The sequence below is a fragment of the Engraulis encrasicolus genome, chromosome 10 (assembly GCF_034702125.1).
Source record: "Engraulis encrasicolus isolate BLACKSEA-1 chromosome 10, IST_EnEncr_1.0, whole genome shotgun sequence".
NCBI classification, from domain to species: Eukaryota; Metazoa; Chordata; class Actinopteri; order Clupeiformes; family Engraulidae; genus Engraulis; species Engraulis encrasicolus.
The window spans coordinates 44,202,164-44,224,040 of NC_085866.1; the positions used below are offsets into that span (position 1 = coordinate 44,202,164).

Genomic DNA, 21,877 nt, shown 5'->3' on the forward strand with positions numbered 1-21,877 from the left:
CTAACTGAGGACCTCAGAAGTTCCACCACAACACCTTAATCAATTCATGTATCTGTATGCTTTATCTGTGTTTTTCTACATGTGATTTCTAATTCAGATTCTTATGAATATGTTGATAACACAGTTGACAGGCAATTTTCCCGCTATGAGAACATGAAAAAGAATGGATTAAATTATGGAAGGATGGAGCTCAAAATTTACCAAAAAGTCTTCCTGTATCCTGCCAAAGAGGTTATGACATCACGTGATGTTATTCGTATGGCCTAAGACCAAACCATTACTGATTTATGGAGGAGGTTTCAGACCGTGACACGGTTAACACAGTTTTCGTGGACACACACAAAATGGCAAATTTCATTTATAATGGAAAGGACAGTGGTCTTTCTGACAGTTTTGTCATATTGTGATGATTACTGTGAATCAACATTTGCAATCGTCTTGGGCAAAACAAGTTTCTTTACATGCTAATATGAAGACTGAATCTGACATTTGGAAAGCAGGACGGCATGAAAACGCCCAAAACCAGTATTAAATATTCATTCTTGCTGAGGGAAATAATGCTATGTCTACACTTTCTGTATTATATGAAAGATAAATGTTTTCTAATGTCCAAAACATGATTGGATGCAGTTAATAGTTAGTGGATTTGCCAAATAAAATCCACGGACTTAAAAGTGTAGGCGAATTAGAGAATCACTCATGTGCTTGTGTGTGTGTGTCTGAGAAGAAGACATAGACAGATCAATTGTATGGTTGAACGTCTAGTCACTCATATATCAACTTACAGAAGAGATTGTTTGTGTGTGTGTGTGTGTGTGTGTGTGCGCGTGCGTACGTGTGTGTGTGTGTGTGTGTGTGTGTGTGTGTGTGTGTGTGTGTGTGTGTGTGTGTGTGTGTGTGTGTGTCTGTGTGCGCATGCGCGTGTGTGTGTGTGTGTGTGTGTGTGTGAGTGTGTGTGTGTGTGTGTGTGTGTGTGTGTGTGTGTGTGTGTGTGTGTGTGTGTGTGTGTGTGTGTGTGTGTGTGTCTGTGTGTGTGCGTGCGTGTGTGTTTGTCTTTGTGTGACTGTGTGTGTGTCTGTATGTGTAATGGCGTGGGTGTGCGCAAGTGTGTGTTCATGCATGTGTGTGTGCATGTGCGTTCGTCTGTGTGCATGTGTGTTTGTCTGAGAAGAGAGCAGCACACTCATACAAAATCTCAGATAAAAAAGCTGCTCCCATTGAAAAACGCTAGAGTACTTAAACACAGCATGGGCATGGGCAAGAGCTGGTTTCTATGGTAACCACTGGATGAAACACACTTAAACAGCACTAAACACACCCCTCTAAATGTCTCTCTCTCTCTCTCTCTCTCTCTCTCTCTCTCTCTCTCTCTCTCTCTCTCTCTCCTCTCTCACATAACTCTCACTCCCAAGACAGACACATAAGCACTCAACCCTATACAACCCTTCCCCATACCCCCCCCCCCCCCCCAACACGGCTCTCATGCACTTTACACATAACTCCCACAAGAGACGCACACAAGCCCTAGTGGCCTGAGCCCTGCTTCACCTCTGCCTGTGCCTTTCAGCGTCCACCACCTCCACTACCACCCCACCCCCACCAAGAGCCCCCTTCTTTCCCTTTCAGACCCCATCTTAAAGACCTTTCTCCTCCCACTACTCCTACACTGGCCATCATCATCTTCACATAGAGGATGCTTTTCAGAACGGGACCAGTCATGGATGTCCATGGCGAGCCAGCCACGCTGCAGAAAGGAAAATAAAAAAAGAAGGGAGCTTTTGAGGAGAGAAACGGCTGAAGGGCTTGAAGAGGGGTCACCGGGTCAGCACCCCCCACCCCCACCCCCGGGCGGTCACCAGTCCACGCCGTGTGGCTTAAATGAGTAAGCAGTGACAGGGTGCGCAGCGTCTGTTATCAGTCAGTGGTGAAGACAGAGAGGAGAGAGAGAGGAGCTGATGAGAGACAGACTAGACAGCCAGGCAGTCGGGGCATTGGGACGTTGTGGATGGAGTGAGGTGGGGTCGGGTGGGGTGAGGTGAGTTGGGTGCAGCGGTGACGGCTGGTCACAGATCAATGCCCATGTGTAAATGAAATACTTGAAGCTTACGAAATGGTCCATATATGGTTTGAAAAGTCTTCTATAGTCTTCTATCCCATTGAATTGGTCATATTTTCCTAATAAATGCGTAAGACACATGTACACATTATATCTATAATGCTTACTGTATAGGCCTTTGGCATCATAAACCATGATTATTATAAAGAATGCTTATGTAATGCAAATGGAATATGCATGTGTGCTTATCATGTGAGGATAAGAATAAGTATGAGCTACTGAGATTTGCCTAAGATTGGCATTGCCAATTGAATGACTTTGTAAGTTTCAAGTAGGCTATTTCTTTTTCATATGGGTTGGGGTGGGGTGGGGTGGAGTTTTGTGTGGTGGGTTGAGATGCATGGAAAGTGGAGTGGCGACGGCTGGTCACAGCTCAGTGAGGCGGAGGATCGAGAGAGGCCGAGTCAGAAGCAGTGTTGACAGCCAGCCGCACACAGTCCCTGCTATACTTCTACCCTCCACCACCACCGCCTACAGGATGGGGTCAAAAGGGTCAGTTGTCCCAGGCCCAGGGAGAGGGTCCCAGAGAGAATGGGGCCCAAGATTGGGTCCCCATAATGTTGTACGTGTTGGGCCCCATCAGGCAAAGCTGACAGTCCCTGTCCCTGTCCCTGTCCACCTTCACCACCATCTCCACACCACCACCAGCCCTGACGAAGGCTGTGCATTGTTTCCTATGCAGTGGGGTTGATAACCCCCCGTGACCCAGGACAGGCGGCCAGGACGTCACGCGGGCCCTGCCTCCCTGCCTGGGGCTCTGTGTGTGGCGCTGGGCTGGCCCGTGGAGAGGAGGAGGTCCATTACCCATCAACACACACACACACACACGCACACACACACACACACACACACACACACACACACACACACACACACACACACACACACACACACACACACACACACACACACACACACACACGTGCAGACACGCGCCTGCACCCACACACACACATACATACACACCTCCCTCAACCTTCTCCTTTGTGTGTGTGTGTGTGTGTGTGTGTGTGTGTGTGTGTGTGTGTGTGTGTGTGTGTGTGTGTGTGTGTGTGTGTGTGTGTGTGTGTGTGTGTGTGTGTGTGTATGTGTGTGTGTGTGTGTGTGTGTACCATGATCAATGATTAACCTTTACTTTACTTCCAGCGGTGGTGGAGCCGCGGCCTGTATGCTTAACTGAGAGCAAACAGTAATGGCCAGAGGAGGAAGAATACAGAGAGAGGGGTGGGGGGTGGGGGGGGGGCAGAAAGCAAGAGAGTGACAGAAACACAAAGGGAGAAAGAGAGAGATTGAGAAAGAGTGGGGAGAGTTAACATGGGGAGAGTTAATACAAAGAGGGAACATGAAACAGTATGAGAGAGGGAGAGAGAAAGAAAGACAAATGCATCTATCACAATTCCTTGATATGAGACTGGAAACATCTCTCTAATCATTTCCTGCTATTGCATCGTCTTGCCATCCCACCACTACCCCCACACCCCACAATCCCTCACCCGCTGCCCAAACTAAAGGCTACCATTCTGGCTCTGCACCAAAAAGATTTTGTGCTTCTGGTGTTTATCTAAGCCAGTCTGAATTTGCGCATGCTTTGGTTAATTAGGGGTGACGGGGAGTGTTGCGCTCTCACAGTGTCTGTTCCTGTAATCTCAGATTTCCACGGGGGATAACATCTCTGCATTGTAAACACCGCTCAATTATCGGAGCGTGCTTACTCTTGACTACAAATTCCTGGCTTGTAATTACACAATCGCAAGAGATAGAAAATGACGTGCTGATGTTTCTGATGCCACACAATGTTGTTGAGACACATTGATGCCAGTTGGGTAGAGCTGAAAACCGTGTGGACATGTTTTCACTGACACAAGTGGACAAAGCTGGGCACGAACATGTAGGCGACATGAAACACACACGCACAGCAGACACACACCCACCCACACAGAGACAGACAAATAAGTGTCCTCTACACGCGTGTGAATGTGCACGCACACGCACACACGCACACACACCCCTTCTTCCTCCCTGACTGAACTGCACAGGATGAGAAGTCAGGGGTGGAGGTTCCCCAAACAAGAATCGGTGTCAGACAACTACCCTGCAGTGAGCCAGAGACAGTCGGTCCCCAGTTGGCAACAAACACCCACCCTGGTTGGCTCCCAGTCCAAGACATGCCTGTTGGGCTTTGGGCTTGATTCTTTCCTCCTGAGAAACCTTCCAACAGTTAATTACTGAGCCAAATTATTCCCCAATTACAGCTGAAGGGGGAGTCCTGTTAAATGATTCCAGATATAGGCCTTATCCGTGACCCCAGCCCAGTTCCTGTGCTGTGTGATGCAGGACCGTGTGTGTGTGTGTGTGTGTGTGTGTGTGTGTGTGTCTACACATGATGCTTCCAACATGACTCACCCTCCGCCAGGTCAGCATCATCAGGAAGGCTGCGGTCTGCGTCCTGTCCCTGAAAACATTCCAAACAGGGACCACTGGGAGAGAAGGTGCTTTGGTCTGCTCTGGGCCCCGGCGACTGAGGTCATTCTGGTAAAAATAAGCCAGCAGTGAGTCAGAGACTGCAACAAAGGCCAGGGCCCCTGATACATGCTACAGTTTATATAGAAACTTTAAATTCTCCATTTATCCCATTTGTTTAAGACTTAACTCACCAGGCAGTAGATATTTTACTGATGTAACTTTATGTGCTGTTCTCTTGTGTGTTTCGTGAGAGAGAAAACAAAGAAAAATTTAGTGGATGCAACGCAAGAACATGTAACTGTCTGTCATCTATCAAAACTTGACCTTCTTCTATCTCATAGTAGGTCACAATCTCACTTAACGACTCATGTCCGCCATCTGCTGGTCATTTCAGTGAGCGCGAGGGTTTTTGCTCTTGACGCTGCTGTTTTTTGGGGAGTTTCCTGATGTAAAAACTCAACATTTTGAACTTTAACTGATTTAAATAAAGTTAATCTGGCCGCTTTCCAAACGCAACCCTGCGTGTAACATTAGTTAGGGGACTATGTCAGCCACTGTTGTGTTTCCTTTCAAAAATATGAAGCAGGCCTGAGGTTGTTCTATCGTCTTGGCTTTAGTTCAGTTCACGAGACGCAGTGGTTCTAATCCACTTGTTGACTGTCAGACCCTTGAAGCCCATCAGTCAGCGGCATTAACACAGAGTTTGAAACCGAAGATGAGCAATCCGTCTTTCCCTTGGTCTGCTGGTCTGCTGAGCTCTTTGCCAAATAATAGGATATAGAATTAAGCGTAGAGGGAAGGCAGTCAGATGACATCAAGTCACCGCCAAGAGCTGCCGACTGATATTTCGATGCTCTCAGGTGCCGAGAGAACACAATGACCCTTTGTGACTCAGCTGATCCCACGTGCAAGGATGTGCCCCGAGCAGCGCGCGACTAAATCCCGCGATTGTCTGTGTTGCAGTAAAATGGTTGTCTGGAGCCTCCGGCATAGAGGTAAGATAACGAGTGGACTAACCGCGATAGGCTCTCACATTACAAGACTAGCAAGTAAAAGATGACGGCTCGGCAGAAAGCCTCCGCGAGCAGCTCACAATCCTCGAGAGGACAGACAAGTCCGATCCGCCTGGCCTGACATAATTGCACTCTGATGGCTGCGCCAAGCAAAATCACCACAGCAGAAGGCTTTAATTTCCGAGCCTCTCCAAAGAAGTTTAGCACGTTTGGAAAATACATTAAGTGTTTCTGTTCAAATCTCAGAGCTGTTTTAACACCATATCGATTTTAGGCAACAATTTAGGAACACCTCCAAGCATATGGAATACATGTAGATCACATTTTACTGTTTCTGTAAGACCACACACGGTAACAATTTTGCTTGGCAGACCTTTGCCTGTGTGAGACCAGCTTATCATCTCTCACAATCTGCCCAGCTTTCACAATGGTTTCAGCACAAACAAGACACTTGATCTAAAACTTGGTATAGGCCTAGTTGCCCAGATATGTAGGGCCTATGTCCCATTGATGAAGAAAATCAAGACCTGAAAAAAACATTTAATTGATGCCACATTTACTTTCACTGTAACATCTATACACAAACCTTGCTTACCTCCATCCCCCAAAACATCCAGGGGCTGAGCCATAGGGGGCCAAGAAGGGCCCAGGGCCTTCCTATACTGTGGTGGTGGGGACCATATTTTGACCATGGCTGGGGCCCTATCAGTGTTTTAGCCTTCAGCCCTGTGTGCAGTTGTTCTGCCACTTCCCACCGCCAACTGAGCTAAATGCATTTTTAACCCCTTAGTGCAGAGTTTCTGTTATCCCTAAACGGTAATGACCATGTCTTTATCAGTTACTTAAGACCGTCTGGATTGTCATAGCAATGTTGTTATGATGAAGGTGAGTGTTTTCAGCTAAGAGTGAAAAGGGCCCTTTTGTGTAGAATAGGTCCACGCGTCCATCTACAGTAAAAGGCTATCTGCCAAAAGGCTCATGTCTAGGGAAGCCGAGGGGTCAGTTGTCCCTGGCCCAGGGAGACAGGGGGCCCAGAATTAGGTCCCCATTAGATTATATGGAGCCTATTAGGTGAGGAGCCCTTTCAGATGACTTTGTCCCTGGCCCGTCCAAGCCTGTCAGCGGCCCTGTTCATGCACCACCAACACCGGTTTTGTACAAAAGATGTCCGGCCGCTGCCACTGTCATTCCTGCATTACTGTGGGGTACACAACGAGGCACCAGTGAAAATGCCAGGTCGTGCCACCACTTCACTCTGAATGTCTCTGTTTACAGGGATTTGCTGACAGAGACTGACGCTGTATTGCCGGAGCTGACACATCGCAATTATGAGGAGAAAACACTGGCACATTAGCCACTATTAAGTAGCCGGCCAGATTGCGATCTTAATCCCAGAGCGGTCCATAAAGGCCTAATCCCCTTGATGAAAACAGACTCCCACCCACACACTGAAGAGGGCCCTCAGGTAAGTCAAACGAGCACCCGCTCCACCACCCTCTCTCTCTCTGTGTTCTCTCTGTCTCTCTGTTCTCTCTCTCTCTTTCTCTCTCTCTCTCTCTCTCTCTCTCTCTCTCTCTCTCTCTCTCTCTCTCTCTCTCTCTCTCTGTCTGTCTATATTCAGAGTCTCACACAACCAGGGGAGCTGATACTGTATAGACTATCTTTTCTGGGCATGCAGCCCAACTGGTTGCGGGTTAATTAGCCGCGCTGTGTTCCCATAATTAGCCATAGTCATAGGCAAATCAGTTGCACAGTGGCGAAGGATAATAGCTGTATAATACAGCCATTGCGGCAGTGAAGTGTTTGTTGCACATTCTTGGTTCCTGAAGAGCATTCTTCACTGACAGACAGCTAGCTCGCTGTGTGGGAATTCCCTGCGGCCATACTCGCATCTCCTTTACACTACTGTAGCTCGACTGCACAAGCATGAGAAAAGTATTCCTGGCCTTGCTGGGTTTTAATTATCAGGTGTAGGTGTATGTAGGAATGCATTTGTTAAATTGACAGATTAGAGTAGAGTGGAGTAGAGTAGAACAAGGAAATTAAGGTGTCCAGCAGCTTACACACATCTGCATACGGGCGTTTCTACACCAAAGGTGCCAGAGGGGCCAGTATTTTTTAGGGGTGGGCAAAGAATTGACCAAGAGATACATTTTATATAGTACATGTATATAATATTCAAAAATGTCTACTGTTGCTGTTAGAAATTAAAATTTGAAGTCATTGGCTGTTCAGCACAGGGGTCACAAAATGTGCCAGGAGCTATTCTACTGGGGCCCTGGCCCACTCTGGCCCCTGTCTAGAACCACCTATGCCTTCAGTCCCTTTTAACCCCTTAACACAGCCGCTGTTATAAATTAGCTGTCACCAGAATGGTAATGACCAAGTCGTAATGTATTACTAAAGGCTCTGTGCACTGTGATAGTGGTTTAGTACTATGGTAGTTACGGTCAAGTAGCCTACATGTTATGTTTGACAAATGAAGCCATTGCATTCCATACACACATCTCACTTATTAGTGATGCACGATATGAAAATATGCTTCTCAGGGCCAATACCGATACCCGATACCCCATATGTTCACATTTTCATATTCAATATAATATATTGCTATAATCTACTCCTCAGCGGTGAAGAGCATCTTAACAGGGTCCATCATCACCTGGTACGTGAATGCCACAGTGCGTGAACAGAAAGAACTACAAAGAATAGTGCACTCTGCTGAGCGCCATTGCCTGCCTGCCAAAGCCATTGCTTGGCTGGCGGTCATGTGACGCCAAGTCACAGCATCACACAGGCAGAGAGACTGGATAAGATAATACCAGAGACGGTCCATTATGAATTAAAAGAATATTTGATAATACTCCTATAATAATAGTCCCAGAATCTCTGTCACAGGCTTGTTTTGCCTACCCGGCCTGAATGAAAATGTAAAGTAAAAGTCGTTACCTGGCTTGAACGCAGTTCCCATGTTTTCATTAAATTAAACGATATTTTAATCGGGAAAACATTATATTGGGCCGATGTAAAAAAAAAAAGCCCATATCGGCCGATATTTTAGGGGACCGATATATACGCAATTACTATATATATGTAATACATGATACTCAAGGTGTATTATAAAATGGTTCAATTTTTTTTTTTTTTTTTTACTGTCAACTTCCTTATACGGTGGTACCCCCCCAAAAAAAGCAATTTCTGTATTTTCTGACTCACATCTCTTCATCTGCATCTTCTTCAGTGTATTCACTGCACTGAATTCACTTCACTGTATTGACTGTATCTTCTTCACTGTAAAAAACCCCCCTCCATGTTCCAGTTGTTTACGTTGACAGTAGCCCCAAGACATGGGAGCCATGGGAACTCTGGCGTTTTCACACACAAGTTGCCTTCAGTTACAGTTATTTTTAACAGATGTCGCTGCTGTTTGCTTACAGTCGTATTAATTTAGAGATTGAGGTAATTGGCTGATCTGTTATCTTGGTATCTTGGCCATACAAAAAAATCGTGACATTTTGTTAATGACGGCAAATTGAGCGTCCCATTGTTCCCCTTGGAATAATCTTGATGTGGGTAAACACAGGCCTAAAGCCGCCTCAGTTGCCTTGTGAACCCCATGGCTTGTTCAGGCTGTTCCCCTTTGATGGGGAGCGCAGGGTTGCCAGGCACTGAAAAGGAAAACTCTGTTCTAAATAGAAACGGCCCCTTTGTATGTGTAGCAATTTGATTTGTTGGAATGCATTACTGAAAATATTGGTATGATTACTGTATGTTTGTTTGTTTAACAATAATATACTTCCCAAGACACATATTTTGTGAGGTTTGGCTATACAGGTAATTCAGCACATCAATGTGGTGCAAATGACATGTTGCGATATTTCATATTAAATATGAAACTCTCAAAAGCTCTCAAAATAGCTTATACATTTTATTTAAGAAAATCTTGAAATTAAATGTGCTTGTATAGTGCGTGCCCATTTAATTTCAAGATTTTCTTTACAGAAATGTGCATGTTTTTTACATATCATATTTAGTATCAAATAGCACAGCATTTCCTTTCAAATCATTATTGTCACATGCCTCTGTTACCGGTTAATCCCCCACTCATTTTGACAAACAAATTCGCAAGAAACACAGGAAATTAATGAGAACCAAAAAAACCTGGATAGCTTGCGTGATCTCACTGGAAATAAAGGAACACTGTAAAAAAAACATGTAGAACAACATCCTGGCTATGGTGGTTGATATAGTATCTCTACTCTTTGAAGTCCCCACTTCTCAATTGACTTCAGTAGCCAGCTAATATATCAGTGGCGTGTAACAGTCAGCAGTATCACATAAACACCATGATGCTGTGGCATGCACAGTTGAACTCACGCAACGTATGGAAATAGACATTTGACCTACATTATATAGATAAGGGTCGTCTGGCTCCAGCGAAGTCTGATGGCCATGGTCATATCAGACAGTCACTGCAATGCAATGAATTTCTATTCATATAGAATTGTGGCAAACTTCAGTTTTTTAAGTTTAGTTTGGCCTGTTTTACTCCAAGCATCACATCTCAGCAATGTCAAATAAAGTCAAAGTCCCCCCAAAAAACAGGTTGTGCAACACTGGCAAGATATGAAGAATGCAGAGAGATATGCGGAACAGCAGATATTAATTTTGGTAGTTGTCTTGTTTGTAGTGTTTTAGGCAAAGTTTGACATGCTATTAGTGTTCTCTGTATGTTTTACTACTACATTAGGTTCACATTGTTTTGTCTCCTACAAAGTGCACTATAGTGAATGAACATTAGTAATACAACATTAATAACACGACAAATAGCATATTTAATGCTGTATCAGTGTTGACAGAGTGAATATTTAAAATTTGCCCTTAGTTTGTCGCCTGACAAAAGATGCACAGCCATTGGGGTGATAGCAATATCTCTCTCTGTCCACTTGCTGTGCACCCACCCATCCTCGTGGTCAGTGGGGAGGACAGTAGTATTTTCTTCTGCAAACGTTAGATGTGCTGGAGGGTGAAAAGGGGGATTATGTCTAAAGACATGACATCTTTGTGGTTGTAGTCAGCTGACATGCGTGCAGGACACAGTGTGACTGTCCTGCGTCCGTCCGAGTGGAGTGCGTCTGTCCCAGCTCCTGGAAACTCTTACTCTACAGTTGCTGCTGGGCGTAACTTGACCTCCCCACTCTGTCTCTCCTGGACGCTGCTGCCAGGGCTTCTTTAGTAGAATGGCAGACACGCATGACATATGAAGTAGTATTTTCAGGACAGACACATGCACGCAATCACAGAGTGGTGCATGTGGTTTGACATTTCAATCAGACAAACAAACAAACAAAGCTCACAGCTGCAGTTCTTTGAGTGTAAGATACTACAACAATAGACAGACTGTATGTGTGCTGTTTCTGAGCATAAGCATATGATCCCATGAGGTACATGTCCAATGCAGCAACTATTTAGAGGGGCCCGTAACAGTACACCTCTGTCGCCTGGTGTCGGAGTGGAGAAGAAGGCGTGTAATACGTGATCAGAAACACGGCTCTATTTATAACGAATCATACGCTCCCTGCCATGCTCCACTCTCTCCTCTCTCCGCACGCAACAGCGCAAGGGCAGAGTTTGAGAAGGACACTCGTCACAGCATGCCTCTCCCTGCCGACGACACCGCTCCCTCTCTCGCTGCTGTGAATGTAGCACACAGCGCTGTCGCCGGGTAGGGGGTCGAGGAGTAGGACTAGAACCAACAGGTAGGACACATGACAATGTGTACCACACTGCACGAACAGTCATTAATAAATTCTACAGGTGACAGGCAGCAAGTGTAATGAAAGGAAGTCAGCCTTTAATTCATACTTCATTTTCAATTACCATGCTCATATCATGTAATCAGAGCTGGTCTATCACCTAAATGTTATGTTATGTTCTGAAAATGTATTATGAGGAGTATTTGTAGGAAATATGAAATGATAGTAAGAAATGACAATATATGTCATTCAAAATTGTTTTAATAGAAGTGATAAAACATCAAATAAATTCATTTGTTTTGCTTCATATAAGCACTGCTTAATGAGAGCATCAGATATTAAAACTGCAAAGGTATTTCACAAAGATATTTGTGTGTATATTAACAAAATCGAACAACATAATTGAGCAGATTATATACAGTATGTTTGCGTGTCTTAACATAACGAGGGATCAAAACACATTTCCACTCTGCTGGCATACCTGTTATATGTCCAAGTCAGAATGGTATGTAAGCCAATGGAAAATTATAGCTACCTGCAGAAGCACATGATTGGTGTACCTGAGCACTAATGTCAAGGCCAGGGATTATATAGGGACAGTCAGCTGAAGTCAATAGCTGAAGAGTTTCACTTCAGTGCTTGTCTCCATGACCAAGCAGAGCATTTGAGGGGTGAGTCAGCACAGTTGGTTTACTTTTTGTTTTGCTACAAGAATAGAACGGTTACAGCTTGATTATCCTAATTTTTTGACACTGCTTGTGAAAGTTTTTCGTTGAGTTGAATGGTTTTCACAAATGTTCAGTCATCAGATTTTTCTGAGCGGACTGTTGCTTTGTACAATTCTTGCATAGCCCCTTTATTCCTCAGAAAAAATAAATCAGGTTTAATCTGTTCTATACATTTATGAGATTTATTGCACTGAATCACAATGAGTTGTATTCATTTATTTGTTTCCCGTTAATCACTTTGATCTCCTGGATCTATGTAAACAAGCATCAGGAATAACTGAATACTAAGTGTTGTGAACAATAAGGGATTGAAATGCTGTGTGTAACCAATATGCACCTCTGAAGGGTCGAGACTTAACAATATTTTTTTTTGCTCTGCAGAGAGGGCGGGCTGGGGAATCATTCTTCACCATGGACGACTTCGAGTACAGCGTACAGATGTCGGAGAAAGACTGGAATAGCTTCTTCCAGGAGTGCGAGGAGTGTGATCTCCTGCCACCGGTGCTCGCAGGGCTAGATGACTCTGGGATGAGCGACTTTGATGAATTTGGCCCACACAGGAGGTCCCGACAGGGCAGAGACACAGCTCAGTCTGGTGGAGACCTAAATGATGGACCTCTGCACGAGGAGAGTCTGTGCATGGACAGGTACGGCCTATGCAGTCCAGACTACGTGTTGTCGGGGAGTGAGGATGATATGCACATTGATCGATCTGTCAATCGCTTTTTCGAGCATTTGAGGAGTATGGCTAATATTCCTGAGCAGTCTCATAAGCCCCCCACTGCTAATGGGAATGCGAAGAGAACCCAGGGCACCAACAAGGTGGACTTTCCGCCAACCAATGGCCTACCAAAGACGACACCTCTCGGAGCTAAGAACAACCAAAGTGCCCTAGGCTCAGGTGATGTCAAGCCAAAGAGTAAGGCAGACTGTAGGTTTCCAGACGTTTCTTCTAAAGCCACGGCAGACTGGTACGCTCGTAGCATGATGTCAGCACTCAGGGAGGACTGGCCGGTCAATCAGAATAAAGATACAGCCCATAATAATAACAAGCTCTCCAAGGACACACTGCCGGCCCAGCGAAGGTCATCTGACACTGGTCCAGTGCTGAGCTCAGCCTTGGCCGGATGTAGAAACGGCCCAGAAGTATTATTGCGAGGGGATGAAGCATATGGCCTGTCAGTACCCAGGAAGGCTTCAGAATACCCAGAAGGGCAGTCTCCTTGCGTAACCCCACGTAGGAAGAAAAAGAGGAAGAAAAGGATGAGCATGGAGCCTGTGGAAGCAGGGCACAGCTACGAGGGCCAGTTCACAGGTGCTCTTACTGATTCGGACGAGGATAGACACTTGCGCAGAACAGAGTTAGAGAAGCCGCAATGGGGGAGTTTGCCTGGGGAGTTTGGCACAGTTAAAATGGCTGACAAAAGCAGCAGTGATCCCAAGCGCCTGTCACTACACAACCCCGCTGTGATTGATAGCCTCTCAGATCAGTTGCCAGTACAAGCAAACTCACGCACACGGATTGACAGAGTCACAGGGCCAAGAGAGCTATCTACAGCTGGAAACCAAGCTGACAGTATTGACTTACCGAGAGCACTCCCGCAGGGCACCTACAATTCTCAAACTGTGGGGAACACAGAACCACAGAGTCGCAGAAGCACAGACATGTCCAAGGAAAGGTGCTTGGAGGCACCATTATCATTATTATCACCACTGCAGAGGCTTATGAAAGGAAATAGCTGCAAACCTGACGAGTCACCTGTGTCAGCAAATGTCAAAGACCAGACAGAGACCCCAACACACATTTTCAATAGCAGCGTGTCAACACACAGTGATGGCGATAAGGTGTTGGGTAACTCAACACAAACCAGCACTCAACTGTTGGAAGCACAGAAATCCGATCAGGTGCAGGGCTGTCATTCATCCGTTGATCCTGAAGGATCACAAATTGTAAATAGGCCAAAGACTGCAGCACACACGCCTCCAGGCAGTCAGATAGGACAAACGGGACAACCTCTTTCACAAAATGGAGTGCTTGAAGGTGAGGGAGGACACAGTCATCCATCAGCTTCACTAGCACAGATAAACAACACTTCACCTCTAGACCCAGGAAAACCTTTTCCAATGGGTGATTCATCAGTGACAGCTAATGCACAAAATGATATCAGACCCAAACTTGCAAACGGCCACATTGCCACAGCTGTAGATGCCCTGAAATGTACACAGCTTGTAAAACTTTCCCACGAACCCCCAAACAAAGACTCTTCAGTCACCCTCAATGGCAATCTTCCACACACAGCCCCTTCTAATGCTCGAGGAGCAAACCTGCAGACGTTACTAGACTTACTAGATAGCAACAACAAGCCCAGTGCATTGCCAGCACATTTACATGGCCCAGCAGCAGAAACAGCAGCGGTGGTAGCACTAACTGCCACATGTCCCCCAGCTCTGGGCAATGCAGCCCTTGACAAACAGATGCAAATCAGGGTGGAAAGTGCTGAGCTAGCAGATCACGGCCGTGATAACACCCGGAGCAAACAGATCATTGCATATCCTGCCGAAGCAGATCCTAAATGTACTCCTGCTGGTCCTCTCTGTTGTACCTCCCCCTCCTCCACAGAGGAAACAGACGCTAACAAACATGACACACCTCCTCCTGTAACTCGTGAAATGCAAAATGGGCAACCCAAACAACTGTCTAAAGCTGAAACGGACTCAGGCATTATTAATTCATATGGCAAGGGATTATGTGACTTGTCAAAGGCTAGTGACACTGAAAAAAATGTTGCACTGGAATCTAATTGCACTGATGAATCACGCAAAACAGGTAGTGGTGCACATGATGAAATGAGCGTTTTGACCAAGCCCACTACAGAATACAGTGACACTGGCAACAGTCAGCTTCAGAGGTCATCAGACACCTCAAATGCTGTTGTAAAAGAACCCTGCAAAGCAGTTTCAGCACAGTCTTCCCAAAATAAGGAAGCTGCCAAACCGGCAACAGATGCAGCAGCCTCAAACGCTTCTCCGCACCTCCCTCCTGAGGAGGACAAGTTGGACACCATACCCGAGAAGAAGGATGCAGATGCCGTGAGCAATGACCCTCCCCCAGTCTTTGCCATGTCCTCATTCTGGAATGAGATGGAGAAGCTGACCATCAACGACATTCTGCGCTTGCGCATGGTCGGCCACGCCCAACATCCGAGCATCCTGACCCCTCTGGCCGAGGACGACCTCAGCGAGGCCTCGCATGCCAGGGACTCGGGTTACTTCACGCACGTGGACGACACCCGGCCAGATCGATCGTCCGGAGACATGTCCACCATGTCAGACTTTGACGAAGAGCAAGACCAAGAAGTTCCCAAGCAAGAGCTAGAACAGGAGGAGGTATCAACTGACCCCTCCGCCAACATCTTGTGGGTTAATGAACCCGATTCCCCCTCTGCGTTGGCTGAGACGGAGGATGTCTTGTTAATCAGCACAGACACGGCCATACCTCAGTCACTCTATGCAGAGCAGCAGTACTTCAGAAAGATGTGTAAGAACATCAGTATGCAGAACCTCCGGGCCCTGGAGAACCAGCCCCTGCGGCAGATACTGAGGAACGCCTCAGTCCAGTCGCTGCGGTCACTGGACGACGATAGTGCAGCTGACCCTTTCTATCACATAGACACATCTGCACAGTTTTCTGATGACGAGTCCGTGGCGGATGGCCATGGTTTCTCCCTCTCAGAGATGATGGAGTATTTGTTCTGTGGTGGTGATGATGATGCCATTTCTACTGTGTCAGAGACAGACAACTTGATTGCATCACACATTAGTGGCACTTCTGTCCCCGAGACCTATGATGACTTTTACACAGAGTTTGAGACAAGCAGCCTCTTCTTCCCTGAGCAGTCCACTGGGTCAGACTCGAGCAAATTAATGCCCATTTTCTCCTGTTCTCGTGCCTCTAGTCGCAACAGTAACTTCGGTAACGTCCAGTTCCCTGAAGCTTACGACTACTTCTTTCCCGACTCCCCTCCACAGTCAGACAATGAGGAAGAGCGTGAGCACTCTCCCCCGATTCGTGTCGTCTCACGGTATCAGAACAAGACGTCAACTCTCTACAACACCAGCGATAGTGCTGATGGGGCCTTTTGGACCAGCCCTCTTTCCCTGCGTAAGGTGCGGCGCAAAAGCCTAACCGTCCCAACCTCCAACCAAAACAACAACTTCTCACTGGTTCCCGTGACCAGTGGCAGGAAAACAGGCAGGCGGCCGATGCAGCCGTTCAGCGTGATGGGGTTTGAGGACCAGGGCTCCTTCCCCGACCCCGTGCTGTGCGACCTGGAGAGCCGCATCTTCAGGAAGCTGGCTGAGCAGCAGATGCGTTGCCCGGAGACGACCGTCGTAGACCCCCGTACGGATACTGCTGCTATTTTTAACTTTAATTGTTATACAAGTTGCATGCGCATATGCTGTGTACATGCACACTCATACATGTCTCATACACACACACGTAGATACACAGACACACACACACACACACACACACACACACACACACACACACACACACACACACACACACACACACACACACACACACACACACACATACAGCTCTCAATTTTAGCTCCGGTGTCTTTCCACTCTTTCCCCTCTGCTGGAAGTCATATTTCCAGTAATAGAGCTATAGAGAGACAGAGAGTCACAAGGCACACCGTAGATGCATGAAATCCTTTTTATTTTATTTTAGTTTATTACACTAAATTAAACGACCTTTTTCAGTGGGACAACCTTCATCAGGCCTTCACACATCTGATGTGTTGTGTTTCACCGAAGCTGTGAAATTTCTCTGCACAATAGAGATCACACAATACTGTATCACCGTGCTATCTCACTCACACCTGCACACACACGCATGTACACACGCACACAGACACAAAAGCGCAAACACCTCAGGGTCTCATCTGTGTTTTCCTGTGGGGCCTGTCTCTGTTTCCTCTTCCCACCCCCCACTGTGTGTTCCTGTTTGACTCATTCAGTTCAGGTGCCAGGGACGAGTGACTCTGTGCACGTAGTGAAAGTCCGCAAGCCACTGGCCCGTGCCAAAGGAATGGCAGTACGTGAGAGACCATCCTCCACTACCCTTTTGGCCATTGCTCACAGGTCACTTAGAGTGCCAGAAACTATTACCATGTTGAACGTTGAGGTGGAAATAAAAATAGACAAGCACGTTCCTACTTACAGTCTCTCTGTCTCAGTGACTTGTTCACCATGTCCAGTTACAAGCGTCATGTTTTTCCACTTTGTATTGATTGATCAAGGGAGACTTTGGCTTAGCCACTTGCCAAAAAACGCCCTGAAAGGTTGTGTTTATGTGGCCTGGAACATTTGTTGTGTGAGCTCCTGGATGTCTGGAGCTGGCCCAAGTTCTAGGGAACTGATCAAGGCAACAGGAAGAGTCCCAGCTTGGGGAGTGGGATGGGACGGCGTACAGGCACAGCTGTTTGGGACCGTTTTTCAAAGTCCCACTGATCTGTGTTTCCCAGATCCGCCCTGCGCACTGTCCGTGGTCAAGGCTCACGTAATCGCCATGAATCCGATGCCGAATTCCCTCCGTGCTCATTTGAGATCTCCAATGTGTTCTGGAGCTTGGCCTGCAGTGCAGACGTTTACTGCCTATGTAATTTGGACCTCCCAGTGTACCGAATGTCAGTGTGTAGCACAATCACCATAGAGAGGCATACTACCTGATGGGCCATATTAAAAGCTTTGGGAACCCCGACCTCTATTTGTATTGGCATGTTCATGCACTTGTGATTGATGCATCGTTGTTTAAGTGAGTTAGCTCTGGTACTCTGATGCGTTCAAGGCTGACTTTGCTGTGAGCTACCCGTGTGCAGGATGAGGTCCGGAGACAAATTGGTTCTGACTGATTGACAGTAGTACAGACGAAGAAGGGGAAAAAAGAGGCAAAATGCACATAACATGATATGCTCACATGATTTCTAACACAGCTTTCCCTCAATCCAATTCTCACCTTCTCCTTTTTTCATTTTTCCAGGCGTGGATGCCCCTCTGGTTCCCCTTAAGCAGTCCGACATGTGTCTGGTCTGCATTGCCTTCGCCTCCTGGGTCATGAAGTCCGTCAGCCCTCAAGGTGCTGACACATGGAAAGCTGGTACGTTTTGTTTTTACAGTAAATATTACCAGTCTCTGGCTTCCTCTGCACTCATCGTTCACTTACAGATGTTTTATGAAACCTGTCAGTAGCCAGTATGGCTGTATATATAAGTACTGTAACTGTTTGGGTATTATGAGTTACAATTTGTTTTTTCTTTTTTTTCCCTCAAAGAGTCAGCTGCTTGGATGACTCAGCTTTCCCTCTTAGTAAATTGTATTGCAAATTCCCTGTTTGAAAATCCGCCCCTCATATATCTGTGCAACACTTACAATATTAACAATTTTGTTAACAACATTTTGACAACATGTGTCATGAATACAGTATATAACAGTAAATTCAATTGGACCCTGATCTGTCTTTCCTAAAAACACTTGAGGAAAGAGAACAGTAATGTAAGGTTTGAGTGTAATTGAGATTAAACCCATATTGTATACTGTACTGTAGATATACTGTATGATGGCCTATACTGGACACTGGACACAAGAGAGTTATTCAATGAAGGAATGAAAGGCCAGAGACTGACTACTGCATTTTCCTTCTGTCTTGTCTATTTTGAATATACAGTACATACTGTATATAATATTTTACTCTGGGTCTTCTTGCTCTACTAAGAAAAACTCTCTCTCTCTCTCTCTCTCTCTCTCTCTCTCTCTCTCTCTCTGTATGTGATTGTACATGGGCTACATTCTCATACTGCCAATATTCCACCTCCCTCTCTCTATCTCTGCACAACTACACAGTTCTGCTGGCCAACATCAGTGCTCTGTCAGCTATCCGATACTTGAGGAGGTACAAGTACATGAGGGACGAGGCGGCCGCGGCCGCGATGGGAGCCAAGCCGTTGCCACAGAGCAGCCAGTCCTAGAGCAGAGCAGCCATGTTCCACTGCCTCATATCGCATCATATCAGGAGCGCCCACCACTCCTATCCCATCGCAGCCAGGCCGTACCAGGCTCCAGCTCACTACAGCTCCTCTACTACATACCTACAGTCCACTGCTGCTCCTTTTCACAGCTTACTTTTACACTGACTCATTTTTTTTGCAGATTGTACACAAGGGCACTGCTAATAACTTGGGCTCCTATGAAAGATTACAGATTTAGCAAAGCAATATTATTATTTATTACGATATAATTATTATTATATCTACCTTATTATTATATTATATATTGTTCAAAAGGCCTCCTGTCCGTGTTGGGTGTTAAAGGAACAGACCAGCCTTTTTAGATTTTGACATATTTGCAGTATTTCCCAGCATTATTCATGAATGTGCATATCATTTTCTTCTCAGTGTTTTCAGTTCTTAGATTTATAGGATCAGAATTATTAGCATAGCTTAGCATAATCACTGGAAGTAAATGGTATCTTTAGCATCAAGTCAAAGGTAATCACTGGACGGAATTAAATTGCTGTTTTACACTGGGGAATTTTACATTAATTTTAAAATGGTTTATAAGTAAATTTGATGAGGTTTCATTTTGTACCATAGACTTGCATTACTATGCCTAATTTAGCTATACTGTTAAACGGGGCAATGCAAACACATGGATGAAAATGATATGCACATTCATGAATAATGCTTGGAAATACTGCAAATATGTGAAAATCAAAAAAGGGTGGTCTGTTCCTTTAAGACTCTTCCTAAACCCAACCTGCACCCTCACATACCATTTAAGTATATTATATATAACTACATTGTCATATATAATTATTAATACATATTATATATACCATATATATATACACATATTGTTAGCAGCCTTCATAGTGGACCCTCACGGTGATGGGCCCTAAGAATGATCCTAAACCCAACCCAAGCCATACCCACACATACCCTTTAAGTGTGTAACAACAGTGTGTTGTGTATAGTTGATGTGGTAGGAGATATTACAGATGTGTGTGCATTTCACGTATTGCACATATGTTGCATACTGGACGTGGTGTGTAAATTCAAGCACTGTTTGGACGTGACCTTGCATTTTTGACTGAGGCCAGAATGATAGATCTTATTGCTGTTTGGGAGTTTCAGAGCCATGAAAAGTAGTCAAAATATAACATATCTTTTTTTTTTAAAGATTTTTTTTTGGTCTTTTTCGACTTGGTTGCGAAATGACCCGGGCCGGGAATGGCCTGGAATCGGACTCAGGTCGGCTGCATGGCAGATGAGTGCCCTACCGGTTGGCCATGGCAGGGCCAAAATGTAACATATCTTATATGTGAGTCGGGTAAAGTGCATTAGCAAAACTTGAAAAGACCAAAATGCATGTCCTTTTGAAAGATGTATATTTTTGTGTTAAATCAGGTATGTATTTGTACTTGAAGAAAGTTTTAGTATGTGGTTAAAGAGATGGATGAACCGAATGTGTCAAGAAGACAGCGACTGTGATGTATTGAGTTTGCTCATTAAGCACTAATGAAAGGATATGGCATATTCTCTGTTAGTTATAGACAATGAAGGACTAAATGGACGTGATGTCATGCACTTTGTTACCTTTATGAAAATGCAACATTTTCAGAGGGAAACTTGCACCTTAATTTGAACCTTTGGTCTGTAGTAAATTCATTAGTTGCTGGTTGATTTTTTTTGTTATGTTGTGAGAAAAAAAAAGATTAAAAACATATTTTTGAAGTAACACTTGTCTCCAGTTGCCTTTAAATTGTGTTTTCATGTTTGTTCATGCTTTATATATTGGCATCAGTAGGCAGAATACTTTGAGCCTCCTACACCCTCATCGATGGATGCAGTGCCCTTTAGCAAGGCATCTAACACCACATTGCTCCAGGGACAGTACCCCTTGTATCTAAAATTAACAACACTCACTTCGGATAAAAGCTTAATCCTCCTCCAGGACTGAGGTACCCTGAGCATGGTACCGTACCGCCGCACTGCTCCCTTGGGGCGCCATTGGGGCTGCCCCCTTACACGGGTGAGGCATACATGCAATTTCGTTGTGTGCAGTGATCACCGTGTGCTGTGTCACAATGACAATGGGAGTTGGAGTTTCCCAGGGCCAGGGGTAACGTGTAATGCACTGTCAACAGCTCTCATGAAATGACCCGCACTTACTGGGTTTCTGCAAAAGAGGGCGCCAAATGACTTTGAAAAACAGCTGTGTATTTGGAACGCAAGGCAGATGGCCATGGTCAGGTGAAAAGATGCAACCTGAGTGAATGTATGGCCATCTGCTGGATCAAGACTGTTAGGGCATGCCACTGGTTGGCAGTGCACCATGTTTGTGAGGTTTATTTTATTTATTTACTTGGGATTTTCTTGCCTTTAATGACGGGGCAGTCTAAGAGATAAATAGGAAAGCACTGGGAGCGAGAGGGGGAAGGATTGGGAAATGGATCATTTCAAGTGAAATCAGACACTTTGGATCCAGAACGACCCGGATTTTAAGACAATTTAGAGTGCCTTTTCAGTGGTAAGGTTGAACCACAGAACTGCATTTGTGTGAATGTGACACTAATATTAAGGGAGAAACGAACTATGAATGTTTTAATTAAGAGGGTAGGACACTATACATTCATGCTTGATTATGTTAGTCAAATGAAGTAACAAGGAGGTGATTTTGATGTTTGAAAGCTTTTTTCTGGCTCTACAAAATACACAAACAACATGGAACACG

General features: G+C 45.3%; 1 protein-coding gene across 2 annotated transcripts; it reads left to right on the forward strand.

Moving 5' to 3' along the window:
- Nucleotides 1-7,038: 7,038 nt before the first annotated feature.
- Nucleotides 7,039-20,871, forward strand: LOC134457150 (PPARGC1 and ESRR induced regulator, muscle 1). Of its 2 annotated transcripts, XM_063208978.1 has the most exons (5): nt 7,039-7,057; nt 11,210-11,351; nt 12,458-16,478; nt 18,129-18,245; nt 18,989-20,871. In XM_063208978.1, exons 3-5 carry the CDS (start codon nt 12,488-12,490, stop codon nt 19,111-19,113), a joined length of 4,233 nt encoding a protein of 1,410 aa, XP_063065048.1. In that variant the 5' UTR covers nt 7,039-7,057; nt 11,210-11,351; nt 12,458-12,487; the 3' UTR covers nt 19,114-20,871. The 2 variants fall into 2 exon arrangements, with proteins under 2 accessions (XP_063065048.1, XP_063065049.1); XM_063208979.1 differs by lacking the exon at nt 7,039-7,057 and having other exon boundaries at nt 11,194-11,351.
- The last annotated feature ends 1,006 nt before the right edge of the window (nt 20,872-21,877 follow it).